Here is an 18,406-nt window from a genome sequence, read left to right on the forward strand (position 1 = left end):
GACAACATTCCCTAAGGATTTTAGTTTTAACTTTCATCTCCTCTGCTTCTTTTGATTATTAATTATCCTTTTTCTTTGTATATTCATTAATTCATTTATTTATTTATTTATTTATTTTTGTTGTTGTTGATGTTATTAAAATATATTTTTGCATATAGGAAGGGACAGATAAGCATAATGGCAAATCGCATCAAGAAAATGAGACAGGAGCTGGTTGAGAATTTGAAGAAACTGGGCACTCCTGGTTCCTGGGATCACATTACCAAACAGATTGGCATGTTTAGTTATACTGGCCTCAATGGTTTGTAATTTTATAGATTTTATCTTTTCCGCTTTCATTTTATTGAATATATAATAAGAAAATGTTATCTCAAGTCATTTCAAATATCAACATCCATATTGTGTGAGTGTATATAGCACAACTTAACTGAAGCTTAGAGACCATATTATAGTGATATTGATAAATCTTTCTGAGTGTGGAAATTGGGGGAATTGATGGTGTAGTAAGGAGTCATTGGAAGATTGAATCATTTTTGAAGACACTGATTTCTTTTTTTTTTTTTTTCATTTGATTTCTTTTTATGGTTCTTTTTCATTTAGTCTTACTGCAGATTGTAAAACAGATATGGCACGTTTTAGATAACCAATGATGTCTTAATATGGGCATTAAACTAAAGCTTTAACTTTTTTTGTGTATGGAAATAGTGCACATAATTGCACTACGGTTGTCAGATCACTTTGTTAAAAAATAAAAAAACAAACTGCATCAAAACTTCTTACTTTTTTATATGATGTACTTGCACTTAAAAAACATATTTTGATAGTAGCTAGATGACGTTAAGTTATTCAGTTTTTAAAAAAAAATTCTAAATTCTAAATTAAAAAAAATAAAAATTGATCAATTATTTGAAAAAACATAAAAAAAACCCAGTTTACTCATTACTTTTTTCATAAGGTCATCATCACACATTTTTGTATTAGTGTACCACTGCCGCATGCTTCACACAGGACACTGGAGTATTTAGGTATTCTGTACTGGTTCAGTCATATATGAAACAAATAAATAAAAGATTTTTAAAAAGATCAGAGCGGAAAAAGTAAACGTTTCAAAAAAAAAAAAAGGCAATAAATGAAAACTCATTCATTCAGTTTTTATAATTTTAACTATATATAATGATTTTTGTTTCCTTTTTTTTTTTATCACCCCTCTCCCTATTCCATACAGGTAAACAAGTTGAATATATGAAAAGCAAAAACATCTTCCTACTAGGCAGTGGTCGTATCAGCATAGCTGGACTTAACACCAAAAATGTGGTATATGTGGCCAAGACAATTGATGAAGCTGTCCGCACTCATCCTAGTAATGCCAATTAAATTTATAATTTGTTGTAGACAATATTGGGGGCAATGATACAAAATAGTCTAAATATCATATTAACAAGAAATCTTTAAAATAAAAAAAGAGTCTGATAATTCAATCCGTGAGATATATTTCTATCTGTGTAAAAATAATTGAGTTAAAAGAGATTAATAATTTTTTTCTTCAAAGCACACTCCAATTGGTATTTTAGTAATAGATCACTGTCCTCGACCTTCATACTAAGCCCATTAATTTATTAAGCATTGGAGATTTAGATTACTTTGTAACATGGCCCTTTATATCATGCTAGCCATTCAAATTGACATCACTTTCTCTTTATGTTGATTCCATGTTATTGTGTTTTAATTAACTGTTTTTTATTTTTTGCCAGTTTACAATTTTATCAGTATTGTTTTTTTTAGTAATAGTATTAAATAAAAGTAAAGATATTTATTCTATCACCCTTTTCTTAGCCATACAAATCTGAACATTACTGTCAAATGATTTCAAATGATCCTATAACTTAGAACGAAAAATAATAGACATCCACATAATGTTTCCCAGTAAGTTTGCTTAAGGTAATTCAATTACCAGCATTTAAATTTATTTATTGATTTTATTATTTTTTTTTTTTCCTTTAGGTAATCGGGCAGTCCATTACACGTCAAACCTATCCCGAATCTAATTATACAAAAAAAGCAAACAACTATATATATATATATATATATATATATATATATATATATATATATATATATATATATATATATATATATATATATATATATAACAATCAGTGGTTAGCTTTAAAATGTTTATTAGTATTATATTGAATGTATTATTTACCAATTTTAGCCATTGGTGCACCCTAAATAGTCCATTTAAAAAAAAATGTTTTAAAAATGAAGCATTTCTCAAAAATGCCAATTTAAAAAATACATTATGAAGTTGAAAACTCTTACACATCTTTATAAACAATAGCAATACTTTCATAATACACTTTTCTGGTGTAATTATTTGAACAATAAAGATAGCCTGTCCTTAATATCGACCACAATTTTTTCTATGAATATTAGTTCTTCCGATAATTCAATCATTTTTTAGATTTGGATTAAACTTATTGAGCCAGAAGAAATTATGAAAAAGTATTTTGAAAATCATTTATGCATGTACACATGGCATGCTCAAAGGCTTGAAGGGTATGATTATCTCTCACTTTTCAAAATTATTTTTAAGTGATGTTTTTTATTTGTTTATTAATATAATCTATGGTTACTGGTTAAATTTAAATTCTTTACTGAATGAATTCATTGACAAATGACCTTATGATGACCATTATACATTTCAATAATGTTTTATAAATCAATTAATATGTATGGTCTACTTGAAAATAGACAATATTAAGTACACTTTTATGACGACACAACTACTTCAGTTACTTAATGCACCTATACAGCCTTTATATATATGAAAAGAAATGCGAAAGGCGATCTGAATGAAATTCGATTTTCTCGTAAGAACAAAATATGACAATAAAAACAAAAAAAAACAAAAAAGGAAAGTGATAAATAATTATAGCACACAAATATTTCTGAATTTAGGAACTATTTTATCAATAGTCTTTTAAAAAAAAAATTATTTTGCATTCTGCCATTATGCTTTTTTCTGTTTTATATCAATTCAATGTAATCAAGGCGGTCACTCATTTTTCTTTATTTGGTTTTATTTTATTTTATAAAGTTTGATCATTTAAAAAGGTAACTAATTTCCTCTGTTTTTTTGCTAACTTCAACAATAAGGATGACCAAATACAAAAATCCATTCATTCATACCCACGTACATGGGGCAGTGAAATTATAAGAATCTTATGAAAACAATTGCACCACATACAAAGTTGCCAATGTCAGCGAGGAGCAGCGCTGATGTTTTTTTGCGGAATCAAAGAGACTGTCTTACGTTACTGTTAAACAAAAGTCGCTTCTCTGAAAAAATAGGCCGGTGCCAGTTGCATCAAGTTTTCATCAATCTTGTTAAGGATATATCCAAATATTTCCACGGCTGTCTTCACATAGCCATTAACTCTTAACAGGATTGGAATTGAGTTGTCAGAACAAATTTTTAATGATGATATTCGCCACGAGATGCCCGCTCTTTGATATTGTGAAATCTAGACCTACTGGCCTAATTAATTTAGGGAATAGATTCTCTTAGATGTCAAATCTATTTAGGACACTAAACTCTTGTAGCTTTCAGCACTAACTGTATGGTAACAAGATTTCTAACAATAAATGCTGGCTACATGGATAGAGCGTAATGTGTGGCAACATTCTCTATGTGTGAGTCGAGCAGACACTTTCCAAAGCTTAAGTGACTCACAGCGAGTCTTTTATAAATTCTCTTTGTGGTTGCCCTAAGAATGCATTTTTTCTCTTAAAATCAATAATGTCCAGTCTTCTTATGATTATAAACAAATTCAAGCATAAAACTTTTTATTCACAATGCTTAATCCTCAAATACTTTCTTTCCTCTCTGCACCTCTCCATCCTTAGATGTGAAATTACACAACACCAGTTCAAACTTCAAATTTTTGGAATGTTTTTCATCTCTCTTTGTGTTATCACACCTTGTATGTTTCTTTTTGCAGAGATAAACAAAGTCTGATATACACCTTAAGTACCTGTATGTTAAAGCATGTTAGATAAATATAATTGAAGGATTACTTTTTCTAGCATCCCTTCTCTCCCAGCATCAAATGGGGAGCTGAGTTTGATATTAGATCTGATGGAAAGTGCTATGAGATGGAAAAAGCTTCCCATCCAGAGAATAATAAATGTAATTGTTCATTTCATGTTGTAAAATCCAGCTCAATGGACTTGATTTGACGGCTTTGAAGCCTTCTTAATATGAAGTATCAGAGAACAATAATAAATAAGACACTTGTTGAGCGCTTTCCATGAAACCAAACATTTCAAAGCGCTTTACAAATAATGAATTACTGGTTGAGATCCTGACCTCCCATAGTGGGGCAGGGGGGTACATACTGTGTCTTCTATCCCCTTATATCTGTTTTCCTATATGCTTTCTGTCTTTGTCTTGGAATGAGATTACTTGGTTTTGTCATGGCCCTGGCCGTATTCCTAGCTGGGAGGGCATGCATAGTTATTGTTTTGGGAGATGATATTTTTTTCCTTGTCAATCATCTCTCTGTTATGTATTATTATATTTGATATTTTGAATGTATAATGTAAGCATTTGAGTGTATTCCTCTTTGTTGGATTTTGTGCTTGTGGCCAGATGAGACTTATAGGTGGTCTCAAACTAACTACATTCGTGGTATGCTCTTGGTTTTATCCTGACCCTGGCTGAGAGGGAAACAGTCAATTGTATAGTTAATTTTGGGAGATGATATTTTTTTCCTTGTAAATCATTGCTTTGTTATGGATTATAATATGTTTAGTGTACGTATTACATACGATTTGTAAACATTTGAGTGTGTCCCTCTTAGTGGGGACCTGTGCTTGTGTCTGGCTGAGACTTTTAGGTGATCTCAAACTTAAGTACTTCGATAGTGTGCTCTTGGAATCTACATCTGTTTCCTATTTGAACCAATTCCCCTTTGTTTGAGCTTTTCTTGGGAGCTTTAATTGTAATTCTATAACTTTTTGCTGTCCCATTTTCTTCCTTTTCACTGGCGCTGATATGACCTTAATGTGTTGCAAGCGCCGTAAAACCATAAAAAACAAAAACAAAACAAATATTGAAACAAAATACAAATAGCTTAAATAATAGTATACAAACATTACAATCGACATGGTGTAAAATGAATTTTGAAAAAGTTGGCTTTTAAAGCAGATTTGAAGTTTGAGATATTCTCGATTTCTCTAATGGGTTGCGGTAAGGTATTCCAGAGTTTGGGGCCATAACATTGAAAAGAGCGATTACCAAAAGATTTTCTGGTTCGAGGCTTAAGGTTTATAAGTTCATAAAAATAAAGAGGGGCTAATTGTTGAGGCATTTGAAAAATAATAAAGTGATTTTATTATCTATTCTATAGCTGACAGGAAGCCATTGCAAATTTTTCAAAAGTGGGGTGATATGGTCGAATTTTCTTTTTTCATATATTATGCGGCCTGCTGAATTTTGTACCCATTGTAATTTACCAGTTAAATTCAGTGGTAGACCTAACAAAAAGGAATTACAATAATAAAGTTTTGATAATACCAAAGAAACCATTAATATCTCCAACACTTTGAATTGGAAATGGAAAGAAGAAACATTCTTTATTTACAAAATAAATAAATAAAATAAAAACCTGAATGATGATCCTCATCATTTATCGTTTAAAATGTTGGGTTTTTTTTTTTCAATATCAATGTTTCTGAAACTTTGGCATAAAAGGAAAGGAATCTAAGGTTATGTTGACTATAATTCTCATGGCCTATGGCAGATCTCAAGGTTTGCTCTAATATATTTTGGAAGTCACTTAAGTGTTTTCTTTAAAAAATTAGATAGCTTGATTCATAATTTGGATAGTAACGTTGATAATTCATACCATTCATAATCTATGCATTATTAAATAAATCCATTTTTGACTCCAATATCAGGGTAAAAATTTGTGATATTGCATTTATAATATTCTTTTCAAATCGTGACTGTATTGCTATAAAATGTCAAGTATTATATACTGGTAGTCATGGCAGTTTTTCCACTTGATTTCAATCATGCTATCCATTTTATGGTCATTTCTAATTGTTAGCTCTTCTTCAAGTTGAAATAAACTCTTTTTATTGAGTTAGTATCTGATGATTTAAAAACATGAAAAAAAAATTATTCTGTGCCATTTGATTTGATAACCACAAATATTTGAATACCTAAATAATTTATCATTTATTTATTTAATTTTTGAGGTGGGTGAGTTGTTTCTCAAATGATGCCATGTCAAGAGATATAATAGCATGATATTAAATATTGATCCAATTCTTTCACGGCGATACTTTTAAATCTTCAGGTTAATCCCAAGAAGGCATATGTTTCATTATAACGATTGGGAGGGAATGCATAGTTATTGTTTTGGGAGACAACGACATGACTGTGCAGGGGCTAGAATTCCTCTTAGGGAATGGGTGTTTTATTGGCCCACCTCTGCACTGATTTCTTGACCTGCACTTTTATTTGCCCCCCCCCCCCCCCCTTTTTTTTTTTTATTTTTTACCTCATGGCTTATTTTACTCTTCATTTTAATTAGGTCGATTTTGCTTTACTTGGATTCTCCTTGCCTTTTGGGTGTAGGGCGACAGACTCAGTTAAATTCATTTTTTGTCAGAGATATTTATTTTCTTCTAAATCTTCCTTTAATATGGTGTTATCAATATGTTTTTTGGTAACCATTTTAGTGTAAGTGTAATCCCCAGCGTGATCTTGTTCCAGAATCTGGACAGTACTTAAAGAGGTCTTTAGCCAGAAACACAGATAAACTGCTGTGGAATCTCAATTTGTTTCGCTTTTTCATGTTTGTTTTTAAAATTTACTGTCCCAAGTGATGCAGAACCACTGAAACAAATATTTCCTACAGTCATACTTTAGTATGTGACTTTAAAGAAAATATTTAAATACTATTTTTGACAAAAAAATGGAGTGAGTTGTATTTTTTCACAAAATTTGTCAGCTGCTATTACATCTGTTCTGATTTTATCTTCATTCAAGCACTAAATCTGACCTCAAGCTCTGGGGAGCGTGGCCGTGGTAAAATTTTTGTTTTGATTTCATTTATTTCACATCAAGGATTGTTGAATTCACATTATGTCATTTTTATATTTAAGCAGTTTTCACTTTGTATTTATGTCACATGGGAAGAAATCCGTCAGAATTATTTGTTTCGCTTTATTTTTGTTTGAATATTCACAGTAACCAAAATGTAGGGGAAAAGGTGGAAAGTCAAAATTAATTAACAATAGAATGCAGTGAAATTTTGATAAGCAGAGAAAAAAAAACCCAAAGGAAAGACTAGAAAATAAAGCAATGGAAATATAATTCTTAGCATATTATTAGATTAAATGCCCTGCTTTTTCAATTTTTGTTCTTGTCTCAGAAAGTGTGTATAATCTGATGTTATACTCACAAATTTACATGGTTCTTGTAATGCACCTTGAAGTTTGATTACTTTACAAAATACAAGTTGTAAAGGTAAAGCAATTAGTATCATCATGAAACCAGCAACTTTATTACGAGTCTTATTTAAGTTTGTTGTCAAAGCAAGGAAAGAGGAGAGAAATTATTGTTGTTGTTTATAATGTTGTTTTTCTCGTTGATTTACTGCCCATAAGCTGTTGAGTACAATCATGTTTGATGATATATTCTAGTAGTTTTACCGCCATATGTAATTTTTCCCCCATTTTTTTGCTGTTCATGTGATATTTTTCTGCCGTTTGAAATGATTTACCTCAATCTTTATGATTTACATGGTGTTTTCTTTTTTCTGCTCTGTTTTGAAACAAACATGTTATTCTTTTGATTTATTTGCAATTGAAAATATGATTCACTATTTACTTGTGGTAATATTGGCCAACTGTTATATTGAGTAATTTCAAATATTGATTATTTCCTTAAAAAAGTAAACGCGTGTTTGATGTTTCTGTGATGGTTTTATATAAAATCAATTCTTATTGAGATTAGTTCCCTAGTCCCTTACTGTAATATATGGATAGGCTTAAATTCTATTCATTTGAATCGTGTCAATCTATTCACAAAATATTCGTCACATACATATTGTGTTAAATATGTGTGATATATCATGTACTTTTGGCTGAATCCATAATCCAGATTTTTTTTTTAAAGGGTGTTATAAATATACAATATAATATAAGAAGAGACCAATAAAGAGCTCCAAACTCATAAAAATAGAGATGATGATTTTGTTTGATTTGTCTTTCACATCTATTTGTTTCATTTGTCACTATCCTGGTTCTGCCCATTCACCTATAATCTTTATAGTTTCTGGTTGGGATGTAAATATCATATTATATCTTTGGCAATTTGGATTTTTTTGTAAGTCTAAGGCTTTGAAACCACAGGACCAATCGTCACCAATTATTGCATGGTGTTTATAATTGACACGAAGATGGTTTGCTTGTATTATGACATTGATTAGACATCGTGATGATTTATCGAAAAATCAAATTTATTTCGTCAAATCCCGTTGAAAACAGATGTCATCATTTTTAGCACATGGGTTTTTTGTCAACCTTCCAGTTAACGAGTATGACAATGAGGTGGAGGTACTTGCAGTTTGTGGTTCCTCTCATTATTTTGAATCCAGTCAATTTCTTTAAATTTATCTGAACAATTTTACGTGCTTAAATCAGATAATAAATACAGAAAATACATCTTCATGCCCAAATAAAAATCTCCTTGGAGTCTCTTACGAAGTTGAAAACTGTATTGTCTACTAAGATATAAATTGAGTTCAAATTTTATTCAACATCTGAATCATAAATTTGGAGTTGATCGACTCATCGTCACATTAATTGGACGGCACCGTTCATTGAATGGACTGCTCTGCTTTGTTCTGTCAATAAAAGGTTTATTGGTTTTAATCATTTTATTTATCTATGTATTTATTTATTTACTTACTTTTTTATTATCATGCAACTTGTAATGAAGTCATTCACATGTCTTTGGAGTAGGTAAAGGATTACGTCTGATTTCGAAGATAACGATCTGAAAAAACAGTGCGGACAAGGCAGAGAGAAAAATACAAGAAAATAACCACCCCCCCCCCCCCCCCCCCAAAAAAAAAATAAAAAAGATATATATAATAAAAATAAGCCTGTTTCACTGAAGAGGCACGCTGATTTTTGGGATGTTTTTTTTTCCATGCATTTTTTTCTCTGCTTTGCCTGACACTATTTCATACACACTTTGTCAAATTTTTATCTTACCCCGAATTTGCCACGCACGTCTGATTTCTGTTTCATTGAAAACTTGGCAGATCCTAATTAAATTCGTCTTACTTAGCTGAATCTAACTCCTTATCTTTTTTTAAAACTGGCCCTCAAATGACATGTAAGTGGTGTAAATGATATAAAGCCGTTAAAAAAAAACAGAAACCAAAAACAACACAATAATAATCAAGTAACACACACACAAAAACCAACAAAAAAAAAAAAAAATCCAACAAAAACATATCCCCTCCCCAAAACAATCCCACAAAAACAAAACAAAGCAAAACAATAACCAAATCAATCAAACAAAACAATCATTGTTAGAGTCATTTTAAATTCGTGAATGCGGGTGTGTGGAGCAAAGGTAAAATGCTGCTGCGCTCTACCTACAGCCGCGTCTCTTTAATCCTAATACAGAATTGTTCTGTTTCTCAAACCAAAGTGACTATTTTTGAATAAGTTTATTAACCTCAAGAATTACCCTTCACCCTGGGTGGGGTTCCTGACCTCCCATAGTGGGCAGGGGGGGGGGGGGTACATACTGTGTCCTCGATCCCCTTATAACTGTTTTTCAACATGCTTTCTGTCTTTATCTTGGAATAAGATTACTTGGTTTTGTCCTGGCCCTGGCCGGAGTCATAGCTAGGAGGGAAACAGTCAAATGCATAGTTATTATTTTTGGGAGATGATATTTTTCTCCTTGTAAATCATCTCTCTGTTATGTATTATTATGTTTGTTATTTTGAATGTATAATGTAAGCATTTGAGTGTATTCCTCTTTGTTGGATTTTGTGCTTGTGTCCGGATGAGACTTATAGGTCTCCCATAGTGGGCAGGGAGGTACTTACTGTGTCTTCTATCCCCCTATATCTGTTTTCCAACTTGCTTTCTGTCTTTGTCTTGGAATGAGATTACTTAGTTTTGTCATGGCCCCGGCATGTTGGCCTTACTGAGAGGGAAACAGTCAAATGCATAGTTATTGTTTTGAGAGATGATATTTTTTTCCTTGTTAATCATCTCTCTGTTATATATTATTATATTTGTTATTTTTAATGTATAATGAAATGTAAGCATTTGAGTGTATTTCTCTTTGTTGGATCTTGTGCTTGTGTCTAGGTGAGACTTATAGGTGATCCCAGACTAAGTACATTGATGGTATGCTCTTGGAATCTACATCTGATCCCTATTTGTTCCCAGTTCCCCTTTGTCTTCCTTTCTCTTTGGTGCTTTAAGTGTAATTCTGGAACTTTCTACTATCCCATTTTCTTCCTTTTTACTGGCACTGATATAGCCTAAATGTGTTGCAAGCGCCGTAAAACCCTTAAAAACAAAAACAAAACAAACAGACTTATAGGTGATCTCAAACTAAGTACATTTGTGGTATGCTCATGGAAGCTACATCTGATCCCTATTTGTTCCCAGTTCCCCTATATCTTACTTTTTCTTGGGTGCTTGAATTATAATTCTAGAACTTTTTATTATCCCATTTTCTTCCTTTTTACTGGCGCTGATATAACCTAAATGTGTTGCAAGCGCCGTAAAACCCTTTAAAAAAAAAAAAAAAAAAAAAAAAAAAAAAAACAACAATTACCCTTCATCATTGTAGGCCTAGTGCATTTCACAATGTAGTGGACACAACAACTGATGGTATTCATTACCAGGGAGATCATAATCATTGCCTTTTTCACTCTGACTCGGGGTATAGGCCATCCCACTTATCTTGAGGTAACTTTTTAAAAATCTCGTTCCATGTCTTATCACTTCTCTATATATATATCAGCTTCTTTAACCCTTCTCCGTGTTCCCCGTGGCCTTCCCCTTGATCTTCTGCCCTGAGGGTTTCAGTCCAATACTTTCTTTGTCATAGTGGAGTCATTCTTTCTAAGGATGTGTCCAATCCGCCTCCATCGTCTTCTTCCTATTTCCACTCCCACTGGTTTCTGTTGTGTTCTTTACCATACTTCGTTTTTTAATCATGCCCATCCATTTTATTTTGAGTAGCTTACGCATGTACCTGTTTACGAAAATCTGTATCCTCAATATGTCATGACTGTGATGCATTCCAAGTTTCACATCCATACAGCAGGACTGACTTCACGTTTTTTAAAGTTGAAAAGTCTTAGCTTTAGTCGTCGAAGGGAGATATCTTTAGTTCTCTAAACTCTGTTCTAAGATGTGAATGCAGCCTGTGCCTTTCCTATCCGTGCTTTCACCTCTGCTTCCGTGCCTCCCCTATGTCTTACTTTTTCTTGGGTGCTTTAATTGTAATTCTAGAACTTTTTACTGTCCCATTTTCTTCCTTTTTACTGGCGCTGATATAACCTTTTGACGCGTACCTATCCTTAAGACCTTTGACTTTGCAGGGTGGATTCTCATACCAAAGGATTCCGAGAGGCTGTTTATTATTGTGGTTTTTGCTTGCATCTCATCCTGGTCGTGAGACAGAAGAGCCAGATCTGCAAAATACAGATCATCCAATTGTGTCCTGGGGGTCCTCTGTATGCCATTTTTTTCACCCCTTGGAGGTTTCCTTCATTAGCCAATCAATGGCAAGGATGAACAGGAATGGTGAGAGCAAGCATCACTGCTTGACACCAGTCTTAATTTCAAAGCTGTCAGTAAGCTGATCTTCATGTACTCATACAACCCTGCAACTTGTTCTTTCATACATTTCCTTGATGAGGTTTACCAACTCAGGGATTCCATAATGTACCAGAATTTTCCACAATGTTGCTCTATCAATACTGTCGAAAACCTCGTAATCCAGAAAGTTGACAATAAGAGGAGAGATCCATTCTATAGACTGTTCCAGTATGAGTCGCAGAGAGGCAATCTGGTTGGTGGTTGAACGGTGTTTCCGAAAACCTGCCTGGCCTGTTCGTCCCGCATGGCAGTTTAGCATCTGTTGCATTCTTAACTCTCTCTAGAATAATACGGTTGAAAACCTTTCCTGGGATAGACAGAAGAGTAATTTCTCAATAATTATTACAATTACTGGGGTCCCCTTTCTTTGGAAGCTTGACAATATGTCTTTCTTTCCAATTCTTTGGGAATATCCCGTCATCATTCCAGATTCTCTTAAACAGTGGGGGAAGGGCCTCAGCATTTCTTTCAGCATCAACATTTATAGCCTCCGGTGGAATCTGGTCTGGTTCAGCATCCCCCCTCCCCCCTTTCATCTTGTTAATGGTACCCGCAATCTCTGCTGTCGATGGTGGATCTCAACTAATTGGTAGCTCATTCATTGCAGACACAATTTCAGGCGGTTTATCAGGTGGTGGTCTGTTCAGAAGGCAGTTGAAATGTTCTCTCCATCGCTTAGATTGAGCCTCTTTTCCAAAAATTGTTTTCCCATCTTTATCTTTGACTGGTACCTCTGGTTTCCCATATTTTCTAGCAAGTGTCTTTGTAGTTTGATAAAGGATCCTCATGTGTCCTGTCGCTCCTGCTTCTGCTTTCTCTGCAAGTCTGTTCATGAATGCTCCCTTGTCTTCCTTCACAGATCTTTTGACTTCCTTAGCTGTTGCTCGTTATTGCTTTTGTGCATCCTGTCTTGAAGCCCTTGTTGGACTTGCATTCACTTGTTCCTTCCTTGTTCTCTTTTCAATCAGCTCCAAGGTGATTGGACTTATCCATTTTTTATGTTCCGATTTCTTTATACCCAATACCTCGTGACAAGCTGTTTTGTCGACTTCCCTGATCTTTGTCCAATGTGACTCTACGTTCATGTCCTCCTCGAGATCAGCTAGAGGTCGGAATCTAATACTCAATTGCAGTTCGAGTTCCTCATTCGTTTCCCCATCTAGTGAATTCACCTGGAATTTTCTTCATGTGTGTGATGTGGTCTCATGCTTTCTGAAGCAGAGCTTAAGCTTTGCCAATATCAGGTGGTGGCCTCTAATGAACGTCTGAATCTTCGAGGGATACAAAAATGATCGTTCTGTCACACCATCTGGTGAGAGTCAAGTTGCCTTGTGTATCCTCCCATCAATATTTTGATGTCCTTCCTTGGCAGTTTATCAATGACTTGTAGCAGACTATAAATTTATCTTTGTCCTCATCTGTTGCGCCATTTATTGGGGCATAGATCTGTAGAGTGTTCATGTTGATATTCTTACTCCATGTTGTAAACGACGCCATGATGATCCTCTCCCCGTGTTCCCATCCTCTAAGTGACTTCTGGACAAACTTGCTTAGAATTATTCCTACTCCCTGTGTATGAATCCCTTCCCCTCTCACTGCATATAAAATCTTCTCCCCTGACTTGAGGTGGTTCTTTCCGGATTGTATCAAGTGGATTACACTTACTCCAACTATATGCAGCCAGTATCTTCTCATCTTTGTCATAACTTGAGAGCTTTTTCCTGCTTCAGACATGGTGCGAACGTTCCACGACGCAATTCGAAGATGCTTGTTTGGGAAAGACGTCATCGGGTCAACCGAGTCCTTTCGGCTTTATCTGTAGTCTGTTGTCCTTCATAAATTCTGTAATTACAGAACTCGTCAGTCGTCCAAGCTAAAAAAAGGATTTGATTTGGCCGTCTGTGTTTCTGTAAAAGATTGAGTTTTACGGAAGGGATTTTAACCCTTCGACAACCCCCAACCTGGAGGACCAGGTGACTCCAAAAGGGGGATTCACACACCGCCTTTTACGACACTGGCTTGTCGTTGGGCTATTCTTCCACCCTCTCTGTAGATGGAACCCGGACACCACACGGGGGACCAGGGGTAGAGATAATTAATTAGGTGTCTATGTAATTTGATTTTTAAGAATTGCTGTTCTACCCTTTTTTCTTGTTAGGATTTCTCTCTCTCTCTCTCTCTCTCTCTCTCTCTCTCTCTCTCTCTCTCTCTCTCTCTCTCTCTCTCTCTCTCTCTCTTTGTGTGTTTATGCTGTCATCTCATTTCAATTGTGAGAATAACAAATTATCTGTTATATCTAAGTGCCAGAACAAGGTAAGCGTAAGCCAGCATGTCGGCAATTGATATGCAAGAGTTGGTTGAAGATCCTGTATGGACGGATAAGTTTGTGCATTGGCTTCATAAATCAGTCTTTGTTATTTATTTTTTAAATTGAGCTTTTATGTAGAGCAATGTCCACTAAATGATCTCAAAGCTATTTACTAAGTAGGGTCCCGGCCAATAGGAACACGTGACATGTAGAACGAGACATAAAATAAATCAAAATAAAATGGAGTTACCTTTACTCATCCCACAGGGGAAAACTGTCTTTAGGTTCTCAAGGGAAGACACGAATAACCCAGGCGTCAGCGCAGGCTAGGTTACTTGCACAATGCCACACAACGCTGCGGGTATTCGAACTCGGCACGTTTCGGGTACGAAGCAAAGATCGTACCGCTGAGCCACGCTGCCTCATGACAGCAATTACAATTTTTTTTCGACAGACAACGCTGTTAACGGCCATGTACTCATATTACACCAGAATACGGTGAGAGAATGTAATAAAGAGCCTTTGTCCATGTACTTAACTATGCGCCGATCGAGGCTCGAACCCATGACCTTCCGATCCGAAAGCGAGTGTCATAGCACAAGACCACATAGCCGCTGTTGACTCATCTGTATGTAATTCAGATAATATATCATCGTTTAACTTTTTAAGTAATATATAATTTTGTTTATTGTTGGTGTTGAAATAACCAAACGTGCCACAACCCAAAACCAGCAATTATTGCCTTGAGGAGGAAAATTAAGCAGTTTGCTGACACCATGTATACCACAGACAAAGTATTGCACAATCATTGGACAAAGGCTTTATGCTTTGACTGCAGTTACTGTCTTGCTGACCACTTAGTTTCACATTTATTTATTTCGGTGTCATTTGCCATTTAAATGGACTGAATACCCTTTTGCACGTAGGGCTTTTAAAAAAGGGGGATCACAGTATGTCAATAGTTTATGTTTATATGTAAATTTATATTATGTATGTATTCGATATGTATTGTTAGTGATAATACAGAGGTATTTTATTTTTATCTTGGACTCAGATCTATGTGAATCGCTGAAGGTGGGAAGCATTCAAGTTTTGTTATTTTCCCCCTTGTATAAATCATTTCTCCGTTTTGCAGTTATAGTTTGTTATTTTTTTTATATTTATAATATTTTGTAAACATTTGAGTGTATTTCTCTTGATAGTATCTAATGCCTATGTCCGAATGGGAATGGATGGGTGATCTCAAAGCACATCAATCGTTTGATCTTGATATCTACTTCTCTTCCCTATGGCCTCCTCAAATCGTTGTCTAATTCGAATGAAGAAAATTTTAGCCTAATTTATTCAAAATGTATGTGTTAAGAATCGATGGGTAGTGTAGTACAAATAAAAGGGGAAAAGCATCCCCATCTAAACTATGTAGATCATGCGGGATAAAACTATTGGGGTCACTTCCTATCCAGATAGACTGACTACGCTTGGACGTCTGACGCGGTATTTAGGAGGTGTAATTTTGTCTTGAGTACATTGATTCCTGTTCACCTCACGTGACCACAAATTAATTTATGTTAAATGCAGTTTACGAGTATAGAATCAGCGCTAGTGAAAGAACTGGAAAGAACTAGACTACAATATTATACTACACCTGTATTAATTGTATTATTTATTTATTTTCGTCTCCATTCATTAGAACGTGAAGTCATTTCCTTTGTTGATCTTGCCAAACGCAAACTGGAAGAGGCCCTCAATGTCATTTCCACCAGCGTGACCATCGAAGGGGTGATGCTTAAAGATGACGGTGACGTGATAGAAAATAAAAAGCGATCCGTAGGCTATGAAAGTGACGTAATGGAATTTGTCAAAGTCAAACTCTCCGGAAGCATGTCCGAGGTTTCCACACCTGAACTGAAAACCTCCGTGGATCACGACGTCTTGGAAACTAAAAGGGATCAAACGGAACAAGCACCGGTTACAGAGGTCAAATCTACAAGTATTTCGCACATGCACATCCCTGATGATAAATACAGTGTTGAGACTCAAGCCGGTACTCTCAGATCATCGGTTAAGACTTTTTCATCGAGGGGGGCGCAGACAGTGAAGCTGGAGGAAGGTGATGTGAGAATGGATCCGAAAACAATTCCAGCTCGATTCCAGGGTAGTATGATAACTCCGGTATATTTTGACGGTCTCATGATGACTCCTGAAAAATTGGAAGCATTACTGAAAAATGCAATGAAAAGGAGTGAAAATTTTACAATTCCTGTAGAATTCAAAGGTGGAATGATTACTGCGGCTTTTAAATCGTTAGCTGAGACGATGGCCGTGTCAAAGGAAACAGGACCAAATGTTTTGTTGGGTGGCACTGAAGAGACTGCAACGAATGAGGCCCAGAGTGTGAATGTCAAATTTGAGGGACGGCTACTCGGTATATTAGATTCTCGTATGTGCCAGGATGGGATTCCTGTTACGTTTGATGGTCACATGTCTCACCAGCAGTCTCAGAAATAGAAAATAATGCATTGTGATTTGCAACACAAATATAGTTATTGACTTTCAATATTAAATACTGTAGTTTAGTTAATTCTGGATTATTCAACTTGCCATTTTCAATCAAGGTCGGTTTGGGTCTAATTATTCGGAAAATCCTTCCAAAAAATTGATTTTGAGATTTTGGTGGAAAACGATATTTTTTATTATCTTACTGGGTGGGGTTTCCCGACCCCCATAGTGGACAGGGAGGCACTTACTGTGTCTTCTATCCCCCCCCCCCCCCTATAGCTGTTTTCCAACATGCTTTCTATTTTTTTTCTTACGTGGTTTTGTCTTGGCCCTGGCCCTGTTTTTTTTAAACCTATAATGTCGATACAGACTGATTAAAACCGCTCAATAAAGGTAATTCATTTTTTTTTAGAAAAGACCCAAACTGACCCTTAAGCCTTAGACCTTCCTGATGTAGTGAGCTGTCTAAATAACATTGCGTGTACTGGTAAAAATTATGATCATTTTCATTAACGTAAGACCCGATGTGCTGCTATCCTTTACGTGATTGTGAGATAAAACATGAAAACAAACTATTTTTTCATTAAACATGGGTAATGGAAAATAATTGGTATCTACTAGAGCTTGCATAGATCACGGGATTCATATTGTCAGGTATTAATCTTTTTCATTTTCTATTATTTTGTTTCGTATCGTTTATTGAGGTTCAAATAAATATATTCGAGTAAATTATAATTTGACGTTTGTTTCATTACTTAAATTTTAGTCTAAAGAATGGAATATATTTTAACTTCAGATGGTACAAGTGTAATGTAATAATAGCTCGACCACTAGAAAAAAATCTTTAAAAAATTAAATCATGCTCAAAAAAGGAGTTATCAAAAGCAGTCAGATATATGGAACCAGGAATGTATACTAGTTTATTCAGTATACAGCATCTTTTGATGGTCTACTCTGAACTTCAATATTATGACGATCAATCCAATTAGCAAACGCCGATCGAAACTAGTGTGCAGTCCAGGAAACTTCTATTTAAGACTGTTCAACTATAATTGTATGCTCTGTCTCCTTGACCGACCGTATCCGTAAGGAATGCAATGTGGGCGGCGTCCTCAGTCCCTCTGTCATGTGAAACAACTGCTTGCTTTGTCCAAGACAAATCACTTGTCTCTCGCAGGGTAAAGAAAAAAAATCCCGTAAACTTTTCCATCGAGCGATATCCATTGTGCTCAATGCATTTTACAAGGGGTCCGAACTCAACGATTTTGAATAATATACAGTACGTTTCGTTTGTAAGGCATTATTATACAATTATTTTTGACAGAGGCAATGTTGTTACCAATCGGGTGCTCATTTTACACCTGATTACGGTGAGAGAATGTGAGTAAAGAAGGATTCAACTTTGCAATCCACAGCGGAATCGAACCAAAGACCTGTAGGTCTCTCAGAAGCAGAGTGTAATTCCTCAAGACCGCAAAAGCCGCAAAGGAACTCGTTGACAGATCATGTTTTATCAGGCATAGACATCAAATCACCGTTGAGTGGACAGGGGATGTAACTTATATCCAGCCAATACTCTTCCGATCAAGCTACCAATTCTGCATAAAAATGCATTAAAACATGCACAGTTTAAGTCGAAGTTTCTCCGAATTCACA

The 18,406-nt window shown here is 35.0% G+C and overlaps 1 protein-coding gene across 1 annotated transcript in view; it reads left to right on the forward strand.

The window, feature by feature from the left end:
* The window catches only part of LOC144965320 (aspartate aminotransferase, cytoplasmic-like), a 35,198-nt gene extending 17,718 nt beyond the window's left edge, over positions 1 to 17,480 (forward strand). The window contains exons 8-11 of the mRNA XM_078900547.1: positions 159 to 301; positions 1,226 to 1,360; positions 7,064 to 7,102; positions 15,942 to 17,480. Coding sequence (XP_078756673.1) covers positions 159 to 301; positions 1,226 to 1,360; positions 7,064 to 7,102; positions 15,942 to 16,759 — 1,135 coding nt within the window. The 3' untranslated portion in view covers positions 16,760 to 17,480. The remainder of the gene's footprint in view (positions 1 to 158; positions 302 to 1,225; positions 1,361 to 7,063; positions 7,103 to 15,941) is intronic.
* Positions 17,481 to 18,406: the final 926 nt, after the last annotated feature.

Source organism: Berghia stephanieae, chromosome 2 (assembly GCF_034508935.2).
Source record: "Berghia stephanieae isolate SIO BIC M18660-M18661 chromosome 2, UCSD_Bste_1.3, whole genome shotgun sequence".
Taxonomy (NCBI): domain Eukaryota; kingdom Metazoa; phylum Mollusca; class Gastropoda; order Nudibranchia; family Aeolidiidae; genus Berghia; species Berghia stephanieae.